General features: G+C 49.0%; 1 protein-coding gene across 3 annotated transcripts in view; it reads right to left on the reverse strand.

Moving 5' to 3' along the window:
• The window catches only part of CLMN (calmin), a 125,946-nt gene that overhangs the window by 39,080 nt on the left and 63,648 nt on the right, over positions 1-23,218 (reverse strand). For all 3 annotated transcript variants that reach the window (XM_027957369.3, XM_042235441.2, XM_012099012.5), the window contains exons 2-3: positions 5,671-5,732; positions 1,826-1,921 (exon numbers count right to left, since the gene is read on the reverse strand). In XM_027957369.3, coding sequence (XP_027813170.1) covers positions 1,826-1,921; positions 5,671-5,732 — 158 coding nt within the window. The remainder of the gene's footprint in view (positions 1-1,825; positions 1,922-5,670; positions 5,733-23,218) is intronic.

Genomic DNA, 23,218 nt, shown 5'->3' on the forward strand with positions numbered 1-23,218 from the left:
AGAGAGACAGAGGGAGAGAAAGATAGGGACAGAGACAGAAACACAGAGAGACAGAGACACCAGGAAAGAGACAGACACAGAGAGACACAGAGAAACCCAAAGAGGAAGAGAGAAAGCGGCTTGCAGAAGCAAGAACTCTGACGATGCTCGCTGCACACGCTAGGAGCACCGGCAGAGGAAACTCATCCTGAAACAGAAGCCCGCCCCTGCCCCTTTGGGTGAGTGCTTCACACTAACAGGCAAGCCAGTGGGTATCCCTTGTACACGGTATGAACTGCCAGGTGAACTCACAGGTGAGGTCTTGGCTGTTCTCGGCTGGACTCCCGGATCAAACACTCCCAACAGAGCCTCCCTTCCCACTGAGGCTATAGCAGCTCCCAATCAGTGCGCAGGCAACAAAGTGGGAGCCTGGGCTACTGGCAACACAGAACCAGGGACTAGAATATGCTTTTTCAGGAAGCCTTTGAGGACTATGCTGCCAGCCCACAGTGAGATCTGTCAAGAAACCAAGTACTCTTTCTACCACAGTGGGTCTACCATTCATGAGAATTCATTCATGTCACTTGGTACAGCCCCCTTGGGGGTGGCTACTGGAAAAAGAAAGGCAAGAAAGAGGTGAGGGGTTGCGTAAGACTCTAGCTGCCTTAGAACTGAGAACTGAAGCTGGAGCTCTTGATTTTAAACCCAGAGTTAAGAGCAAACCCAGAGAGGTCTGCATTGGCTGAACTGTGGTTTGGTAGAGCTGGGGCCCTACAGAGACACTTTCATATCAGCCACACTGGGTCATGTAGGCCAAACACTGGACTCTAGAGCCCGTTTCTCAAAATTGACACCTCTGGTACTCTAACCAGATCCTTGGACCCCCCTCCGCCATCAAGGAATATCTGGCAGTGCCTGGGGACATTTTTGGTTGTCACACCTGTGGTGCTACTGGTATCCAGTGGATAGAAACCAAGGATGCTGTCACACATCGGCACTGACCAGGTCAGCCAATGCAGGGGACACGGGTTCATTCCCTGGTCCGGGAGGCTTCCACGTGCCTCGGAGCAAATAAGTCCATGCACCACAGCCGCTGAGCCCATGCTCTAGAACCCCTGAGCTGCAACTCCTGGAGCCGACGTGCCCTAGAGCCTGTGCCCACAGTAAAAGAAGCCACCGCGATCAGAAGCCCGAGTACCGCAACTAGAGAAAGCCTGCGTGCAGCAACGAGCACTCAGTGCAATCAACTAAATTATAAATTCAAAATGAAACAGAACGAAATGCCAACAGCGCCGAAGTTGTAAAACACTGCACGGTGAATCCGGGCAAGAGGACTGACGTGCACAAATCAGACAAGGCAACGTGGAGCACTTTGGCAAAGATCCAAGTTGGAATGAACCTCAAGACCAGCTGGTTCAATTCAGTTTCAGCCATAGTCACAAGAAGGTTCTAGAATTCTGTATATCTAGCTTTAGCCACGGGGTGAATTTATAGAATCTGGTTGATAAGATGTCTTTCTCGTCCATATTCCTGAATCTTAGCTCTCATTCTAATTAACTGAATGGCTGGCCAGCTAAACACTCCTGATCCAGTTAACATCTTCAGCTTTGGACTCACAGAAAACATGGGGTATTTGTTGACTTGCTAAGGTATATTTACTTAGTTATACATGATTATATCAGCCTTAGTCGCTGAGAAAGGAATGTCACCCTCCTAAGTGTCCCATCACAGGAACTTATGGATGGCCAGATATATGTACAGACATAGACAACTGTATGGAAAAGAACTACGGGCAGTGTTTTCGTTTAATTTTTACCTCCTCCCAACCCTTCTGGAACATACGTACCAGATTCCGCCCAGACAGGACTTCCAACAAAGCCATTAGGATTTTGCCATCTTGTATATCGACGAATAAATCTTTAACTTCTAGAGGTGGGTTGCACTGCGGAAGAGGGGGAAAGAAAGTGGCAGATCAGTGATCTGAAGAAAAAACCTGCAACATCCAGAGCTGCCTACGGGCATCTGAGGAGGTAGTAACCCTCTCTCCCTGGAGATGGCACTGCATAGGCAGGGGTTGTGCTGGGGAGCCCCCGAGGAGGCTCCGGGTGGAAAAAGCCAGAAGCCCACTGCTTTCCTCTCTGACCTGGGGAGGTCTGAGGGACACCGCGTCCTGTGCACCCAGAGCTTGTCTAGGTGTGGCCTGGAGTCCATGGGGCCAGCAGGAGCCTGTTGGCCAGCTGTCCCAGCACAGGGCTTTGCAAACCATGCTCCCCGCACCCTAGGCTCCAGCACAGCAGCTTCAGGGACCCCTATTGGGGCAGGCGGTTCCAAAAGGAGACTAACCCACTGCATTTCTCTGCCATCAGCTCTTACTGGCCTTTATTTAGAGTTCCAGGTAAGAACTCTATGCTTGCAGAAAGGCTTCTGTTGATTAAACAAACTTGATAAACATTTTAATGCAGGATGGTTAGGACTTACTGAATCTTGGGGGCAAGGGGCCAAGGGCCAGGAACCTGCATTCTTAATTACCACCTCCCTCCCGCCCCACTAGCATGAATGGAGCTCCCCTGGTGGTTTAGTGGTAAAGAATCCACTTGCAATGCAAGAGACGCAGGTTCAATCCCCGGGTTGGGAAGATCCCTGGAGGAGGAAATGGCAACCCACTCCAGTATTCTTGCCTGGGAAATCTCATGGACAGAGGAGTCTGGCGGGCTACAGTACACGGGGTCATGGAGTGTTGGACACAACTTAGCAACTAAACAACAACAACCACCAGTGTGGATTCTTTACTTTTTGGTATTGGAATCTTTGGAAGCATTACAACATTTCAGCTGGGTACCCACTCTCTCTGCTTTTGGGTACAAGGAAAGCGGGGTTCCCACTGGAGATGGGATTAATCGGATTGGAGCAGGGGGTGGCTGCTGTCACCAGCCAGAGAGCCAGGGAACTCTTGGAGCTGTGGCCCGGGCACCCTTTCCTCGGGGAACTCCCACCTCGTGAAAGCCTCGGAGGGCCTGTGTTTTCTTTTTCTATTCAGGAAGGTGGCATTTCCTGGCCTCTTATGCAAGCCCCCCACCCACACCCCTAGGTAGTCAAAACAGGGCAATTCCAGCCACAGGCGCACAGAAGAGGGTTCTGCTTCAAGGGCAAGAGCGACTTTGAACCCAGAGGCAAATTATTTTCTTTGCAAACTCCCCGCTGCTCCTCAGGAACATTCCACATGGAGCACGAGGGCATCAGGTTACCAAGACTCATAGGGGAACGTTATTCCTGCTAACGCGGGGCAGCAACGGCACAAGACCCAAATAGAAACAGCCCCTGATAGATGGACTCACAGCATTTCCAGTTACCAGCCCCAACCGTGGCCGAGCCATGCCTTGGAGCTGAACCAGGGGGGCCATTCCCACTGACTGTCTGTAGGAGCCCCCAGCCCGGCAGCGGCAAGCAGGGCCTTGGCCGGCAGCCATCTGCGTGATGGCAGGAGGAGAAATTGAACCCACTCCAGTGAAAACACTCCTCAGGGCTCCAGACGTTCCGTGGGCTTCATGAGGTTGGTATGGCCAAGTAAACAGCACCCCCAGGGGTTTCTTCATGATCTAACTCCTTCGGTAAATTAAGGATTTTTTCCAGAAGCCCGAGAGTCCGTAAATATTTCTGACAGCCTTCAAATTGCAGCTAAGCCCACTTCCCCGAGGAGTTCCTCGGTTTCCTTTACATGAAAGGCTGTTCTTGAAAGCCTCAAGGTTGGAAACACGGCTGTGAATTTTGCCCTGTGTGTCAGGCATCAGTTTTAAGTGCTGTCTGATTTATCTTCAGAGTGGGTGCTACCCACCTGCCTCGAAACAGGGGCAGAAGCGTGGCCGGAGAGAAAATTCTGGATGTGATCAAGGCTAACAGAGATTCGTTTGAGGGTTGAGTTGGGGCATGAGCATTTGCTCTATTACCCTCCGTGCTTTTCTGTATTTATTTTTTAATTTATAAAAGGGAAGAAAGAAAGAAATATGCCCTGGCTAAGCTCCTTCCACCAGGAGGAATTTTTAGTTACCCTGACACACATCAGGCATTAATTTAGGAGTTCGGGGAACTCAAGTTTTGGGAACAGTTTTCCTTTTTTTCCAAAAATAACACTTCACTTTATGAGCGCTGCCGAAAATGCACCAATAGTCAAAACAACGGGCAAATGATTTATAATGCTTCATCCATGATGTAGCGAGTTTTTGCCCTGGAGATTTGAGGAACCTCCTGGGCTGAGTGGAGCCCATTCTACAGGTGGGGAGCAGAAGTGTGGGTGGTCAGGCAGCTACTGGGGAAATACTATAGGCCTAAAGCTCACACTATGTGAATTAGAATGTCGGTCAAGAGCGCCACTTCCTAAAACGCCACATTTGTTTTCTCTGCTTTCTAATCATTTTAGTGATTTTCCTCTATGAACCTTTCTTTGGGGCAAATTCTTAAGAGCAATCAACGTTACTCTTGTGCCTTTTAAGAGGAGAAAAAAGAAGAAATGTCACTGAAGAGGAATCCTTGAGTACCACCACCAGCTTTGAAACACACAAGACTACTGCTGGGGTCTATTGGGAGAACCAGATCGTGGAATTTAAGATGCGAAGTGAGTAAAATGAATCCTCATAAATCAGCTTTCTTGTAAAAGAAAAAGAATCCCTCCTTCCCTAGCCCTAGGGCAATTTAGAATGTTCTCCCTCCAGAGGCTAAGCTAGTGGTGAGGAGGGTTTGGATTTCTATGCCTCTGAACCGTTCATTTATCCTTTTCACATCCTGCCCCTCCTCCGCTGCTCATCCTTCTGTCTGGTTCAGACGCTTTTGTTTTAGGGTTTGTGTACCTGAGAGGCTGGCAGACAAAATGCGGTTGGACGTTGCTTGGCCAGAGAATGTTGGCAAAAAAAAAAAAAGGAGGGGCCAGGAAGAGGGGTCACCAAATTGAATATGCAAGGGAGGCCAAAGGAAGAGTTGTGGGATTACAGGGACACAATTCACTATCTCCAGGTTTCTGGAACAGCATGGGGGTGGGAGGTGAGGAAGGCTGTCTTGAGGATTAGAGGAGTTGAGTGCCCGATGCACCAAAACGAGCAGATGGCACTGTTGATCAGTGTTGAACCTTATGTGATGAACCAGGCAATCTGGCTTGGTGAAAAAGTGTCAGGAGTTCTTGCTTAAATCAACCCAAATACCTATACATGGGTCTTAATGAGAGCCTCCCCGACCTCTCCAGACTAGAAGTCAAGATGCCCCCTCAATCCCACGTTTGGGTTATTCAGCAATGAATGTTTCCTAACTTCTGTGCATCGATTCCCATTTAAAGACGGACTCTCTCCTCCCCCAGCTAGGCTGATAACCTCACAAGGCCAGAACCTCATGTCTTATGCGTCTTTGTGCTCCAACTGTGCGTGCGTGTGTGAGTGCTAAGTTGCTTCAGTCATGTCCAACTCTTTGTGACCCTATGGACTGTAGCCTGCCAGGCTCTGCCAGGCTCCTCTGTCCAAGGGATTGTTCCCAGCACTGAACTTGATTCTCGGCAATGAGAACGCACTCAACAAACGTTTAAATGAATGAATGAAAAACACCAACACAACGAGAACACAGAGCATCCCCTTCCCCTCCTTACTGCTCTACTGAACTGTGGACCCAGTTATGGAAGCATCGATCACTTAACAGCCCAAGCGCCTTGCTTACCTTCTCCAGATGGAGATTTATCCATCGAGTAAAAGTCCGCTTCTGCACATTCTCCCTCTCAACTGAAAATAAAGAGATGCCATTAGCTGGGTGAAAAGAAATACGTGCAAAACCCTGCCCTCCTCTTCCCAAGGGGGAGAGTCTACAGAATCTCTGCAGGATGGAGAGCCCAGAAATGGAAACCTTCCCGGTACGGAAAGGTTTGGAAACCTTCCCGGAATGGGGTTGGCAAGGCATTGGCAGCACCTAGAATCCATTTTCTCCAGCCCAACCCCGAGCACCTTAAACAGGTTAAGCACCCACAAATTCAGACACACAGAACAAAATGGTCAGCACAAGCTAACATGAGCGTTGGGGCGTTTGACTCTCCAGCACAAGCGCTGGTGGGAAGATACAAATTTAAAGCACCGGCTGATGGTGCCACACACCTTCCAGGTGGCAGAAATGGGTCAGAAGAGCTGGGATGGAGGCGAGGAGGGGAGGTCAGGGACTAGGAACTGGGAGAGGACTAGGGGAAGGTGTAGCGGAAAGAATTTGACAGTCCTGGCTTGGACTCTCAGCCTAGTCACCTCCAGCTTTGTGTCCTCGGGCCAGTCGCCTGTCCCTGTATCTGATCTGTCCCCTGAAGATAAGGCCAGTTCACCATCAGGCTGCCCTGAGACTGACCTGTGACCCTGCAGGTGAAGCTCGACACAGTTCCTGGCACAGTGGCTGTTCCTTTTTCCTTTGCTGCTATTATTTTTAGAGCCAGGGAATACTGCGCACCCTCCCCTCTCCACTCCTGGGGCAGGGGAGTTCTGCACAGCCCCAGTGAGGTGGGAGAGCGCAAACTAGACACAGATCTCTCCTCCCGGGGGACAGCAACCACCCCACCATATAGGTTTCAAGGAAAGATCTTTCCTATCCAAAGGTTATTACCATCTGTCTGCCCAGAACTAATTGTGTCCTGAACACTTTGTTTCCAATAATCTTTAAATCTGACAACATCACCTTGCAAAGTAGAAACTAGTATCTTAGAGATAAACACCATGGGGCTCAGAGAAGTACCCTGACTTGCCTTGGGCATCAGTTGGAGAGAGACAGTGCCAAGCATCTGTCTATCCACCCCTCATCAGCCAGCACCCTAGAAATGGAAGACCTGGGTTTGAATCCCAACCCTTCCAAAAACTACGACAAAGGCATCTGCAGTGGTGATGATGATGATTGTAAAAAATATTTTCTGAGCACTTGCTACAGGGCAGGTACCCAACTGTGCACTTTATACAGATTCACTGACTTAATCCTTCCTACAACCCTCTCAGGGAGGGTCTATAATACCTTCAACGTGGGAAAACTGGGGCACTTGCCCAGCATCAGGCAATTAGTAAGGGTATTGCTCCCATTTTACAGATGAAGAAACCAAGGATCAGAGAACGAATAGGCCACAAAATTGGGACTTGGAACTAGAGTCGGTGCTTTTCCCATTCTCTCCCGGGTTCTGTGGCATCAGCCAGCTTGATGCCCCGAGAACCTGGAGGAAGTTTCCGTGACCAGCAGTGGTACCTGTGCCTCAGTCTGGGTCTGGGAGCCCCATGGACCATGTCAGCAGCCCCCGCTGCTGAAGCTGCTACGTCTCTCAGGAAGCTTCCTGGAAATGTCGGAGCCAGATGACTCCTAAATTACTAAGTTCTGGATTTCAACATATTGGAAGAACATATCACATATGCTTAAAACCATTTCACATTTCTTTAGCAATAAGAAAAAGAGAGGCAATTTATCTCCTGGCGGAGAAAAAAAAAAGGCTACGGTTTTCTCTAACGACTGTGGTTCTTTTTTTCCTCCAAGCCTCATTATTAGGTAGATAGTGGTGCCCGTAAATCAAATTTTAATATTGTGCCTTTCAATTTTTTTAATTGAAGAGCCAGCAGACAGTAATTATACACATAACTGCTTCTCTCTCTTGTTCCTTCTTTTCTGTAAGGGAAGGTCACTGGCTAGCAGGCATGCATCAGGTTGAAAGATCTCCTTCCAGCAAACTGTGTTTTGTGGGTGGAGAGAGGAGGGAGAAAGGAAAAGGAGCTGATGGCAATGAGGCAGGAAGGGTCATGAGTTACAGAGTCTCAGAACTTTCCAGAATATGGGAGAGCTTTCTGCCACTGCAGGTTTTCCCACAGTGTGGGTCTCCCATGGTTTTGCGTCTGTCTCGCTGTGGATGAAAATGGGTGGTTTCCGGCTTTTCACTGTGTGGAGCAGAGCTGTAGCCAGCACCGGGCACAAGCACCCTGCTATGTGAGTCTCTGTGCACAAACGTGTGAATATATTCCTTATGCTTGACGACTCCAAGTGGAACTGCTGGGTCTTAGTAGTAGGCACATTTAAAAATTTAATAGCTACTTCCAAATGGCCCTCCCAAAAGGCTGCCCCAGTTTATACCTTCACCCCCACCTGTCTTTAAACAAGTTTATGGGGACTGTAAAGTATTTACACACACATTCAAACACTCAGGCTGGTTTCTCCATATGGCTTCAGAGAGAGCAAAGTCTGTCTCCTGAAACAGAAGTGCATTCAGTGAAAGCCTAAGAGAACCAGGCGTAGGCTGTTAGTTTAACTGTGCGGAAGGGTGCAAATGAGGAAGTGGGTGTCTGTTAGTCTATATATACGGCTCATCATTCTGCTCGCCCACCCACCTATCTGTCCATCCATTCACCCATCCACCCATCAGTTGGTCTGTCCATCCATCCCTCCATCCACCCACCCACCCACCCACCCACCAGGCCAGCCAGCCATCCATCCACTCATCCATCTATTCATCCAGCCAGCCAGCCTCCCAGCTGATACTTATTCAGTGATTACTACTTGCTGGGAACCATGCCCAACCCTGTTGGCAAAATCACAGATGAAGAATTAAGCATTCATGGAATCTGTGCTCCAAGAATTACAGCCAAGGAGGAGAGAAAACACGGATGCCGCAAGGCACATAAGCAAGGAAAAATGAATTAGAAATTTCACGGGCTGACGGGTTTGGAGGAGGTAATTTCAGACTCCATGGGGGACTCCTCTGGGGGCCCTAAGAGGATCCCCCATAGAAGTGGGATAAGGAGGGGATCCCGAAAGGCAAAGACAGCATTTCAGCCCCACCCCGATCCACAGCCAACCTCTGGGTGGCTTCACTCTGGTTCCAGCCGAGGCCCGTGGGTGATGCGGGCACAAATCAAATTTCAGGGCAAAGTGGAGTCACAGGACAGCACAGGGAAGACTGAAGACAGCAGGGGACCAAGAAACTCAGCCACAAATAGCGAACGGTCCCAACCCGAAACAGGGCACAGAGACCATACTTTCTGTACCTGAAACTAGGACACGCCACTCGGTACACGGGAGACGGAGCGTGAGCATTGAGCCTGCCCCAGAAGGCCCACCTGAGAGCCACACGCCCTCAGACCATTCGCTGCGTGACCCTGGGCAAGGTCAGAACTTTCCGAGCACCTCTGCCTCAGCTTCCCCTCTGCAGGATGGGGGCAACCGTGCCTCCCCCACTGGACGTGAAGACCAAATGGGGTCTGCCTGAAGGGCGCCCCCAAGAGCTGTTCCAGAAGGGCCGCCACCCTCCCCCCACCGCAGGCCCTCGAGGTATTTCGTCTGGTGTCTGGACACAGAGGTCTGACGCCCTTTCAGGGCCTTCTCCATTTCCAAGTACCCACCCCCATCCCATAGGCTTTTTCTCCTCTGGCTTGCCAAGACTCTATAAACTTTATATAGTTTCCATAAATCCAACGGCCCCTTTTTTCCACGGCACCTATCACGTTGTAAAGGTGTAGGAAACCATTTCTCAAGAAGGGTCTGGCCTTCTCGAGGAGTATTTGTGGGGCCCGGTGTGGGTTTACTGGACAACAACAGAGTCGTAACAGCGCTGTAAAATCGCCATCTCGGTTCTGCCTGGCCGGCCAGGGTGCCCGCGCGCAGAGCAGGGCGGAGGGGCAGGGTGGGGCTCCAGAGACAGGGATGGGAGGGGCGGCTCAGTCTTCTCTCTCAAGCCCACTGTCCCAAATTCCCAGGCATGACTCTGGCCCCGGCTTTGCCAAGAACAGGCCATTTGAAAACGGGAGGTGTGACATTCCTTCCTTCTCATGGCAGGCTCAGGAGTTGGACGCCACAGAAAGAGGGATGCAGGCTCTGGGAACTAAAACAGAGTCATTCGCACTTGTGGCCTTCTTGCCGTAGGCCCACATTTCCCCCAAGTCTACTTCCCACACGGTAAATATTTCCTCTATAATAGTCTGCTCTTCCCTGCCCATGGGAAAGACCTGATGACTTTATCTGTTGAGGAAAATTATATGCCCATTATAAAAGAAATTTTTTTAAATATAGAAAAGCACAGAGAAATAGATCTCAAACCTCTTGAAATCTCATTACACCCAGGGATACTATGGATTTTTTAATGACCATTCTCTTAGAACTATACACACACACACACACACACACACACACACACACACACACAAGCTCAGTTAATCCATGTGGGTGCTCTTGTACACAATTGCAACGTGCTCACCTAAAGACTCAGTATTTGCCAAAGCACGGCTCAGGGATCCCTAATATCAAGAGCTTCTGATATCAAGAGCATGTGAGAGTCAGCATGCTAGTTCCTGGACCTGAGCCAAGACCTACTGGGTCACACTCTCTGGGACTGGGGCCTGGGCATCTGAATTGAATCAGCTCGAGGGTGATGACAGGACACAGCTGGAGAACTGGGGCCTTCCTGGGAAGAGACAAGTGACACAATTCCTTGATCATCTCTGGGCAGAGTAGAGGCGGCAATGGGACATTTCCTGCAGAGGAGAAGGAGCCGGCATTCTGGAGCCCACCACCCCAGACTCTAAGATGGAGACATGCATAAGGCCTCGCGGGCTGGCCCTGGTCGTTAAGTGCAATAAAGTTTACAACAGCAGCAGCAACGAGAGTCCTTTCCTGCTTTGTCAAAAATGCTCTTCCTGATGATACTTTAAGTTGCTAATTTCATACAGCTGCTCTGATACGCCTGAGAGATGAACTGGAGCTCGCCTAGGAGGACCGCAGACCAGAATCCCACAGGGGAGGCTGATCCTTTGACGTCCATCCCGAAGGGGTGGCTGGGGGGCCCTTGTTTCCAGCTTCAGGAGCACTGCCCGGGCGGGAGGAGGGAGGCGGCTGGGATGGGCGAGCTGTGGCCGCATCTCCAGGAGCTCAAAGCCCTCACCCAGGGCTGGGCACAGCATGTGTGCTGAACAAATGCAGCTGCGGGTGTTACTGCTCACCTCTGACAAGCTGCTGAACTCTTCCGAAGTTGAATTTCTTTTCTGTACAATAGAGACTATGCCACCACCACTCCCCTTACCCTGACCAAATGAATTGATGATGCCAGTGTGTGTGTGTGTGTGTGTGTGTGTGTGTGTGTGTGCTAGGAACACAGAGGAGCTCAGTGAACAGACTCTTCCCTTCGCATCATTCATAGCACCCCAGGGACATATACACGGACCCCACAGGCAGCTTGCTACAGAGACGGAGTGATTGCCCTTGTGACAGGTGGGGGCCTTTTTTTCCCCAGAGTGGGAAGGTCACTGAGGGCCCCACTCACCCCTCTCTGTCCCGCAGGCTGGGGCAGGCAAGGCAGCTGGAGGCCCTGTGCTTTTCAAGCTTTACTCCTGTTGGGTTGGAGGCCACTGGGCAGGACCCTGGCATGCATCGGCTCCCATATCCCAGGCCTTGTTTGCCGCAAAGCCCAGGTCTGTCCAGAGGGCCATCTCAGCTCCAGGGGAAGTCACAGCCCCACTGGGTGACAGTCTCGAGGGGTTCTTCCGATGGCAGACAGGTCCAGAAACCTCTTGTCCAACCTCAAATGAGTGACATCCTAAGACACTTCCATTCACTATGCCATTTTGGTCTGAGCTGACTTCCTTCACTGGGTGGGAAACCCACTCTCGCTGCCAAATATCCTTCTTTTTCTCCATGGCTCAGACCCCTTCTCATTCTAAGGAACCATCCCTGCCCTCCCACCCCACCCCCCCACCTAGGCTCCCTGCAGCTGTGCCAATTCTCTCCATCAGCTGGGAATCTTAAACCTGGAATTCGGACACATCCCTCTCTCCCTCAGCTGGACTGCCACAACACTACCCAAGGGCACCTGCTGCCCCACGGACATCACACAGAAAAGGCAGCTCTCGGGGGCCCCAGCCTGCCCCCCTGCCCAGCAAGGACCCCCGGGAGCCCCCGGCCGCCCCTAGAAGGGGAGCCCCCCACCAACTGTGGTTTCCCTCCTTCCCCCGTCTTTCAACACCTCCCAGAAACACAACCTCATTACATGGCCCCATGCTGCTTCACTTGAGAAATAAAACTCAGAAACAAATTAAACGGCAATTTCTTTTCAAACAGCAGAGGAGCCAGGCTTCAGGAATACCAGGCCAGCAGCCTTGGGTTCCGACTCCTGGGGGCCACTTCCCTCATCGGCTCTGGCGGTGGTAAAGCCACGGCCTCCATGTGGTTCGCCCCGCCAGCAGTGATTTTGCATTTAATTTCCTTTGTTTTCCCTCCCTCAATGTTTGCTCTGACCCAGGTCCCTTTTATCGAGACTTTGGTAATAAAATGCAAAACCCTCCTTGGGACCACAGGCCGAGGAAGCCTGCAACTCCTACCGAACAGTATGCAGCGAGTGGCTGGCTGAGTGGGTGGGGGCCCCCTCACTGTCTCTCTGGCTCCTCCATCACCTTTGTCCCTGGTGCAGCCAGCGATGCTCCGATGGGCATCCGGCCCAAGAGCAACTCCTGGCTCCAGCTGGCGCAAACCAGTGGTCTCCCCAGTCTGTGCCCGGAGAGACTCCCAATAAAACTGCCAAGCTCATTCGAACCAGGGACTTAAATCCAATTCTCTCACAGGTCCCAGAGGCCACCAATTAACATACCACGTCCTGCCCTGCCATGCCCCTGCTTCTCAGCTGCTCTAAAACACATAACCCAGGGCTCCAAAGAGCTAGGCCCAATTACACACCAAATTAAGTTTTAAGCTATATGTGCATATATATATATATATATACAGGCCTGGTGCCTGTAACTGAAATTAAAAAAAAAAAATAAACCCACTCTAGCTTTGTCTGTGAGTGATTCTGTCTAACCTCAGTGCTCAACCTTGGTCCACCTTGATTTATGATAGATGACGCCAGCCCGTCATAAAAACCAAGCTTGGGAAAAAGGATTTTAACACCCACCCAGATGGGCAGACCAGGTGACAAGACCAAGCCAGGCAGACTGCCTGGATGCATCCAGCTGAAACGGAGACGGAGGTTTAAGTGGTATCAACACCTTAGATTGTTTACACACTACACATCTATCCAGGAAGCAAAAGGGTTGATGCTTACACCCAACCATGGACAATAAGAAAGCAGACCCCATCCTCACGGGCTTCCTTTGCCAGAGCCCACAAAGAAAGCTGGAGAAAGAGAGGGGGGAGGAGGTTAAGGAAGGGAAGAAAGAGGGAACCATATTCTTTGCCCATTCTACAGAGACGGTGATTCCTAGGGACCTGAGCTCGCCTCTGTGGCTAACATTTCTGCAGCCTCTGCAGCCTCTTCCAAGTACAGTGAGACACACTCTGCATCCATTACTGCATCCTCACAGCAACCTTGACAGGCAAGTAATGGTGCTTCTGGTGTAGATGCGGAAACTGAGTCTTGGACGAGAGGAAATGACCTGCCCCAGATCTTGGGGGCACAGCTGAGGAAGAGGCTAGCCTGGTGGCATGAGCCAGCACCCTCTCTATGGCACCTCTCTGGTCTGGCAGATCCCCTTCCAAGCAAACATCTTGTTGAAGAATCTTCAGGAAGAATCCGTTTCACACCCGGGTGAGCTTCACAGCAGAATACAGGCTGACCTGGTGCTTTGCTCCCAAACTGAGTTTAATGGGATCAGTGGCAAAGAATCTGCCTGAGGAGCCACAGGAGACTCGGGTTTGATCCCTGGAAGATCCCCTGGAGGAGGGCATGGCAACCCACTCCAGTATTCTTGCCTGGAGAATCCCATGGGCAGAGGAGCCTGCTGGGCTACAGTCCATAGGGTTGCAAAGAGTCAGACATGACTGAAGCAATTTAGCAATAAGAATTAGCTTAACTTCTCGGGTTCAGCTATTTTTTAAAAAAAGAGATTAAAATACTCATACACATGACCTTGATTGTATTTTGAAGCACCCCTATCTTTAATCAAGCCCCACACTCACCCTTCAAATGCCAATGTTTTTACGTCCATGCAAAGGCCAATCATGTGAATTGGCCTCTAGAGTTCAGGGCGATTCTCTAGAGTTAGGGTGACTAGATATCCTGGTTTGCCCTGGACTGAGGGAGATCCGGGGACCCAGGATCAACAGCGCTAAGACTGGGAAAGTCCAAGGCAAACCAGGAGGAGCTGGTCATTCCAGGCAGTAGGCATGGTGTTGTGTTTGGACAGCAGGGCGGGGAGGGGACAGCTGCTGGGAGGGACAGAAGGCCCTGGGAGCCACATGGGAGGCAAAGACTGTGTAACGCAAGGTGATTAACATTTGCTTTAAATGCCAGGGACAGGGGCTTCCCTGGTGGCACAGTGGATAAGAATCTGCTTGCCAATGCATGGGACATGGGTTCAGTCCCTGATCGGGAAAGATCCCACATGCACCGGAGCAGCTAAGCCTATACTCCACAACTGTGGAGGAGGAAACGGCAGCCCACTCCAGTGTTCTTGCCTGGAGAATCCTGTGGACGGAGGAACCTGGTGGGCTGCTGTCCATAGGGTCGCAGGGAGTCAGATACAATTGGAGCGACTGAGTGTGCATGCATGCATTGGAGGAGGAAACGGCAACCCACTCCAGTGTTCTTGCCTGGAGAATCCCAGGGACGGGGGAGCCCGGTGGGCTGCCGTCTATAGCGTCGCACGGAGTCGGACACGACTGAAGCGACTTAGCAGCAGCAGCAGCAGCCACAACCATATTCCATAATCCAACCTGTGCTCTGGAGCCCGGGAGCCACAGCTACTGCCCGCGTGCCCTGGAGCCCACGTTCTGCAGCAGAGAAGCCACTGCACAGAGAAGCCTGTGCACCACAACGAGAGAAAAGCCCAGCACCGCCCCAAAAACGCCAGGGGCAGAAGAAACCCTGAAATGCCCATTTACAACTTCACCTGCCAATGAAAACTGATACTGGCATGAATTTAAATTCCTATCCTGAGCAGAAGAGGTAACACTGGAAACGACGATGGAGAAAGACAAGGAGTGTCAGCTTCTCCCGGAGCTGGAAGTGTCCCCAGCACTTCACGTTAATTATTAGCCTGAGAGTCGAGAGGTTACCAAGGTGACAAATAAGAATGCTTCACACACCACGGGTTCCTTTTTGAAATGCATGTGTTTGAAAACACACAAAAGTTACCTACGTATACAAACCATCTAAAGAGTGCGTGCTTGAGTGTGTATACACACACACATACCTTAAGGTAATCTGGATCACCCTCAACCTTCTTCAGGGACTTTCAGTTCCCAGGGTCACTGGAGGAATTTCGGCATTACATGGTCTCCCTTATGGCACAGCCATGATGGTCCAGCGCTCGAGGACTGCACTCTGACACTGAGGTCAAGGTCAGATCATTGCCACTGGGTAGAAACCCTGTGGAGCAGCAAATTCCAGTTCTGTAATCTGACAAACGGCTTCCCTGGTGGCTTGGACAGTAAAGAATCTGGCTGCAATGTGGGAGACCCAGATTCAATTCCTGGGTCAAGGAGATTCCCTGGAGAAGGGAATGGCAGCCCACTCCAGTATTCTTGCCTGGGAAATCCCATGGACAGAGGAGCCTGGCAGGCCACAATCCATGAGGTTGCAAAGAGTCAGACACAACCGAGCAACTAACATTTTCCCTTTCACTAATCTTACAAAACCCCGCTGAGACTAGACTCCTGATGCTCAATCCTGGCTATACAGGGCAATCACCTGGGGATCTGGATGCCTGGGCTCTACTCCAGACTAACTGAATCAGAATCCCTGGGGGTGAGCCCAGGCATCTGCATTTTTAAAGCTCCCAAGGTGATCCTGATGCTGAGCCAAGGCTGAGAACCATTGCTCCCTGCCAGGAGTTGGCAAATTTTTCTTGTCAAGGGCCAGATAGTAAATGTTTTAGACTTTTCAGGCCATATGGTCTTCAGCAACTAGTCAGCTCTGCGGTGGTGCTGGAAACCAGCCAACGTGATACACAAATGGTCATGGCTGTGTTCCAATAAAACTTTATTTATAAGAACAGCCGGTGGGCTGCCGCTTGCCAAGCCCTGCTTGAGACTTCACAAGCCTCGGCAAGATTTGCCTGATTTAAGCAGCCATTCTAGACCTTGCTGGTGGCCACACGGCTCATATGTGTGAGTGCTCAGTAACTCAGCCGTGTCCGACTCTGCGACTGTAGCCCGTCAGGCTCCTCTGTCCATGGGATTCTCCAGGCAAGAATACTGGAGTGGGTTGCCATTTCCTCCTCCAGGGGATCTTCCTGACCCGGGGATCAAACCCACGTCTCCTGCGTCTCCTGGTATTGGCAGGCAGATTCTTTTACCACTGAGGCACCTAGGAAGCCCATACCCTTCACAGCCCAATGTTTAAGTCAGTTTTGGGCTTCAGGAGCAGGGAGTTGTTTGCATTCTGTTTACTGTTAAAATGGCTTTTCTGGTGGCTCAGATTCACGTAAAGGATCTGCCTGCAATGTAGGAAATCTGGGTTCAATTCCTGAGTCAGGAAAATCCCCTGGAGAAGAAAATGGCAACCCATTCCAGTATTCTTGCCTGGGAAATCCCATAGAAGAGAAGCCTGGCAGGTTACATTTCATGGAGTCACTAAGAGGTGGACATGACTAACTGACTAACACTTTTACTTTACTGTCATAAGAAAAAGCAAACAGCAGTGGCAGTGTGGATGGGACAGAAAATGGATGGGAAATAAAAGCAGTTACAAAAAACAAACAAACAAGTATTTGGTCCCTATATATCAGAGAAAGCCACTTGGATTTTCTCCTCCCATCACCAAAACCAACAAGGAAAATCACATGTGGGGCAACCAGACTGTAAAGTCATGCTTGCTCTTATTTTCCTTCTTCAGCAGCTGGCCTTTTACAAATCAGGTTCCATCACCTTGCCTCTCCCTCCTCATCCCCTGCTAAATAGCCATTCTGTCTGAAGAATCCAAAGGAGCAAGCATGGAGCAGAAAAACAACTCCACACAATCATTTTTTTCCTCTTCTTTTGTGAAGTTTAAATGGGAACAGGTTTAAAGAAATCAATAGGCTTAAACAATAACAGGTTTAAAGAAATCAAACAGAGCTACCTGCAGGTAAAATTTCTTAGTAGATTAAATTTTGTCCAAGGTGAACAATCCCCCACCCACCCATTTTCTTAACATCACAAGGAACCCAGAATTATTTTGCCCATCAGCACATTTGGCAGCCCATGTTCTGCATAGAGAGGCCATTAAATACCAAGAATAGGACTTCCCTAATGGTCCAGTGGTTAATCCACCTGCAGGGGACACAGGTTCTATCCCTGGTCTGGGAAGATTCTACATGCCAAGGAGCAACCAAGCCCAACCAACCAACCAAGCTCAGTCACAACTACTGAGCCCATGAGCCACAACTCCTGAGCCTGTGTGCCCTAAAGCCCATGTTCTGTAACAAGAGAAGTCCCGGCAGTGAGAAGCCCGTACATCACAACTAGAGAGTAGCTGCTACTCACCACAGCTAGAAAAAGCACCTGCGGCAACGAAGACCCAGGGTGCCCAAAATAAAACAAATAAGTAAAAATTTTTTAAAAAATACCAAGAGCAGCTTCTCATTCAATCTTGCCATCGAGGCAGTTATCCAGCATCTACTTGAATGCCTCTCAGGACAAGGCACTCAGTACCACTCCAAGATCTGGTTTCCATGATCCCAAAGCTTGTCTTATGGAAAAGGGGAAAGTTCAGTGGGTACAAGTGAGGAGCTACAGGATGTCAGGTTTCAATTCGGTGTCAGGAAGCGAGGCCATCAGAGCTCACCAACCATGGGACGGGACACTTAGAGAGGCCAAACACTCCCAGTTCTTCACATCTTAACTTTTTGGAGAAAAACTAAAAACACACAGATATTCTGAAATTCTGGCCAGGAAGCCCTGGTAAACGTATTTTCAGGGTCTTGGAAAATCTGATGAGCTGGAGGAAGGTTTTGCCACCTCGCCTGAAAACTACTGCGATTCCTCCAACCAGATACGCCATGAAGACCAGTCCTTGGCACAGGTTGCTTAGGGGGTGAATTTTTATTTGAAAATGAATTTGTACATTTATGCAGGGGAGGCAAACAGCTAAAAGAGGGGCCACTAAAAGAGGAGCCGTATCCTATCACTAACAGATTTTGAACAGGTTCTTATACAAAGGGGCAGGTGCCACAGCAAATATTCAGGGTTTCCTCTTCAGTGGGGTGGGGGCGAGGGACAGGACTCTCATAACCAGTTCACTTCTCCACTTTTCTGTTGGGAAATTCTTCCTTACACCCTAAAAATCAGGGAGTTAATTTTGGCTGCTTGAGAGTCCCTTGGACTGCAAGGATATCCAGCCAGTCCATTCTAAAGGAAATCAGTCGTGGGTGTTCACTGGAAGGACTGATGCTGAAGCTGAAACTCCAATATTTTGGCCATCTGATGAGAAGAGCTGACTCATTTGAAAAGACACTGATTCTAGGAAAGATTGAAGGCAGGAGGAGAAGGGGACGACAGAGGATGAGATGGTTGGATGGCATCACCGACTCAATGGACATGAGTTTGGGTGAACTCCGGGAGTTGGTGATGGACAGGGAGGCCTGGCGTGCTGCAGTTCACGGGGTCGCAAAGAGTCAGACACGACTGAGCGACTGAACTGAACTGAATTTTGGCTGCGCTGGATCTTTGTTGCTGCACGTCAGCTTTCTCCAGTTATGGTGCGTGAGTTCCTCGTTGAGGCAGCTTCTCTTGTTGCAGAGCATAGGCTTCAGGGTGGGCAGACTTCAGCTGCAGCTTGAGGGCTCTAGAGCTCAGGCCCCGTGGTTGTGGTGCACAGGCTTAGCTGCTACATGCCCTGTGGAGTTTTCCCAGACCAGGGATCGAACTCATGTCCCTTGCATTGGCAGGAGGATTCTTAGCCACTGGACCACCAGGGAAGCCCTAATCCTTAAATGTGAAGCCCAAGTTTAACAAATGAATGGAACCGTGGCCTGCATATCTGGATATTAACTTTCCCCTGGGCTTCAGTTTCCACAAAATATTGCAGTTGTCCTTGGTATCTTCAAGGAATTGATTCCAGGACCCCGGTGCATAAGCAAATTCATGGATACTCAAGTCCCTTATATAAAACACTGCAGAATTTGCAGATAATCTAAACACACCCTCCCATGTAGTTTAAATCATCTCTAAGTTACCTATAAGACCTAATGTAAATGCTATGCAAATAGTTGCCCCCATGGCAAACTCAAGTTTTGCTTTTTGAAACTTGCTGGAAATTTCTTCAGAATATTTTTTCTCTAAATCCACAGATGCAGAACTTGTAGATACTCAGGGCCAGCTGAATTTGATACAGATTCTTCTGTTTATAAACTTTTAAACTTTATTTTGTGGCTTGTATAAACTACCTTACATGTTTTTGCTCAAGAAAGCACAGTATAATACGTGAATGGACAGACACGTGCAGGAGTGAATTCATAAGTAAATGGAGTGGTTGCTACATGATTGCTACCTCCTCACCCCAGCCATGCCTGGTGTGTAAGTAGAGATGCTTCTTGAATGAATGAATAAATGAGTGAATCAGTCCATCAGTGGAAAACCCACCTACTAGTCTGCTCATTACATCTGGCCTCTGAAACTACCAGGCTCATCCTGCCACAGCCTGGATCACTCGCTTCTCAGCTGTGACCTCTCCAATCTGTTCATCTAACCTCACCAGTGCGGCTCTAGGAACAAATAGTAGGTCATCTCTTTCTTCGTACCTGCCATTCCTGCTCATAGTATGGCCAGGCCGTTGACGTAAGCTACAGTCTCCCGGTAGAATCTATGGGATGGAACCCAGAAAGCCTGGATAAAGATACCCAGGAGTCAGTATGGGAACCAGTTCGGGCGTGTGCTGGCCCAAGGAACTTATGACCGTCCGTCTCTGATGGGACACGTTACCATGGCTCACCAGTGAGAGTTGGATTCTGATTTCTCCCGGGTTCAGGTATTAAGAGGACCAGCTTGACTGCAAAAGGGCCACCACCTGCACACAGCGGTCAAGAGCCACATCTGGCCCAGATTAAGCACCTCCGCACTTAGCTTAAATGAATGGCCAATCAAGATGCTGCATTGAAGAATGTTTTCAAATAAAAACAACAACAATGATGACAAAATCCTGCATCTAACTGCCACTCAGGAAGAAAAGGGGCACTCTGCCACATGACACTGCTGTGTATGAACTCATCTTCCTAACCTTAAAAATTTCCGGTATCTGCTTTTTATTACTGAAACTGCTACCTTTTCCAGGCTCACTGATGACCTGTGACCCTAAGGGACAGGTACCATCATTGTGGAAGACACTCCAGAGTGCTCTGCAGGGCACCCCCTGATAGGAAGATGCCCCTCCCTGGTCATCAGTCCAGGTGGTAAAGGCAGAGGGACTCTAGAAGCCAACAACACAGCTACTGGATCAGGGTTGGGCCCGAGCTGCTTCTTAGGGACCAGAATGGGTCTGATTGCCATCTGATTGGCCCCCTGAATGCAGCAAGTGGCACGGGGGCCAGTCACTGCCACTTGGACTGGAGAGCTGACAGAGCAATCGGGAAGAAAGAGAGACAGAGATGAGAGATGGGGGGAAAGATGGAGAGGCAGGAAGCACGCAAAGGAGAGCTCTGGCCTGGCCTGTGCCCAAGGCCCTGCTACACACTCACTGGCCTCTGGATTCAGTGGGACTCCTGCACTTACTTCTTGAAGCAAACGCAGCTTTTTAGCTTAATTAAGTTCTCATGGGTTTCTGTTGATCGCAATGAAAGCATCCCCCTTAATTTCTTCAACAAGCAAACTACAAATTCAAAGAGAGAGATGAAGGGAAAACCAGATGAAGCAAAGCTTAAGGGATACCCACTGATCACCGTGTGTGGCCTTTATTCAGATCCTGATTCAAATAAATAGCTTTAAAGATAAAATAATTGTATTCTGAAAGTTCAAACACATAACTAAGACAAATTCTTCAAAGATTATAAAAAGGCCAAAATTAAGGCAAGAAGAAATAGAGAATTTAAATAAACCAACAGATATTAGAGGACTTCCCTGAGAGTCCAGTGCAGGGGGTGCAGGTTTAATCCCTAGTCAGGAAGCTAAGATCCCACATGACTAGCAGCCAGAAAGCACAAAACAGAAGCAATAGTGCAACCAATTCAATAAAGAATTTTAAAATGGTCCACATCAACAAAATATTGTTTTAATGTTTAAAAATAAAATCAACAACAACCAGTCCTTAACTCGAACATTCCCAATTCCCACTTTCAGCTCAGTTCAGTCGCTCAGTCGTGTCCGACTCTTTGCAACCCCATGAACTGCAGCACGTCTACCCAAATCCATGTCCATCGAGCCGGTAATGCCATCCAACCATCTCATCCTCTGTCGTCCCCTTCGCCTCCTGCCCTCAATCTTTCCCAGCATCAGGGTCTTTTCAAACGAGTCAGCTTCAACATCAGTCCTTCCAATGAACACCCAGGACTGATCTCCTTTAGAATGGACTGGTTGGATCTCCTTGCAGTCCATGGGACTCTCAAGACTCTTCTCCAACACCACAGTTCAAAAGCATCAATTCTTTGGCGCTCAGCCTTCTTTATAGTCCAAATCCCACATCCATACAGGACCACTGGAAAACCATAGCTTTGACTAGCCAGACCTTTGTTGACAAAGTAATGTCTCTGTTTTTTAATATGCTGTCTAGGTTGGTCATAACTTTCCTTCCAAGGAGCAAGCATCTTTTAATTTCATGGCTGCAATCACCATCTGCAGTGATTTGGGAGCCCCCCAAAAATAAAGTCAGCCACTGTGTCCACTGTTTCCCCATCTATTTGCCATGAAGTGATGGGACCAGATGCCATGATCTTAGTTTCCTGAATGTTGAGCTTTAAGCCAACTTTTTCACTCTCCTCTTTCACTTTCATCAAGAGGCTCTTTAGTTCTTCTTCACTTTCTGCCATTAAGGGTGGTGTCATCCACATACCTGAGGTTGTTGATATTTCTCCCGGCAATCTTGATTCCAGCTTGTGCTTCCTCCAGCCCAGCATTTCTCATGATGTACTCTTCATATAAGTTAAATAGGCAGGATGACAATATACAGCCCTGATGTACTCCTTTTCCTATTTGGAACCAGTCTGTTGTTCCATGTCCAGTTCTAACTGGTGCTTCCTGACTTGCATACAGATTTCTCAAGAGGCAGGTTAGGTGGTCTGGTATTCCCATCTCCTTCAGAATTTTCTACAGTTTATTGTGATCCACACAGTCAAAGGCTTTGTTGATGCACTAACTGAGGCAGGGACAAAACTAGTCAGTAACAGAGCCAGTTTTCACACCCAGGTCTGGCCCCAGAACCTGTGTCCCACTGGGACACACTGCCTCTGACCTCAACCTTGACCAGGACACCAGCCAGCACCGCCACTCCCAGACTTCACAGTAAACCAGGACAGAACTCATTAGCAGAACTATTCTAAGTCCTTCCAATTTAGGTCACTAATTCCTGCTGCACCGTGGGCCACCTTGGCGGTTTCCTCTGCACAGGGATGCCTACTTTCTGAGGCTGTGCTATTAGCGGTTTCATATATTTTATCAGTTTTCCCACGTTAAACCACAGCTTCAGCCAGAGAAGAACCCTATTTTCAAAGCCTAAAACCTATCAAAGAGTTTCCCTGGAGAAGTAAGCCTGGAAGTGGAGAGAGCTGGGGAAGGAGACTACGAATATTATTACAAGGTTGTTCTGTATATTGAATTTTTAAAATGATGTGCATACTTGCAATAGACATTTTAAGCTTTACTTTAAAAAATTTGCTATGCACCCAACTCTGGGGATAGCGCAATCTTTTTTCATCTTTTGTCCCTAATATCACTGGAAGAAATGTTCACCAATGTCCTGCCTAACAAAAGAGGGTTCTGTTTGTAAAATGAATAGATGCCTATAACAGGGAAAAAAATTAGAAAATATAATAGAAAGAAAAAAAAATCATGGATTCAGTTATTCCAAGGCAAGCTTATTTCCTTTTATTCTTCCTCTATGTATTTTTAAAATTTGCTTGCTTGTTTTAACATAATGCTGACCATGTTATATTTGCAATATGGTATTTTGTGGGGTGGGCACTTGCAGTTTCCCTGCCCAGTATCTTTTCTAACCTTTCCTGAATGTCTGTAGTAGAAGCTGTCATTTTTATTATTACCATTAGGCTTGCTCCGTCTCCATCACTGCGTATTGGCTGTGTTGGGAGAGAGGGCAAAGAGCTTGTCTTTTAGTAAGGATCCAGACAGACAGAGTCAAATCTGATGGGTAACTGGCACAGCTCTT

The sequence above is a fragment of the Ovis aries genome, chromosome 18 (genome assembly GCF_016772045.2).
Source record: "Ovis aries strain OAR_USU_Benz2616 breed Rambouillet chromosome 18, ARS-UI_Ramb_v3.0, whole genome shotgun sequence".
Classification (NCBI taxonomy): Eukaryota; Metazoa; Chordata; class Mammalia; order Artiodactyla; family Bovidae; genus Ovis; species Ovis aries.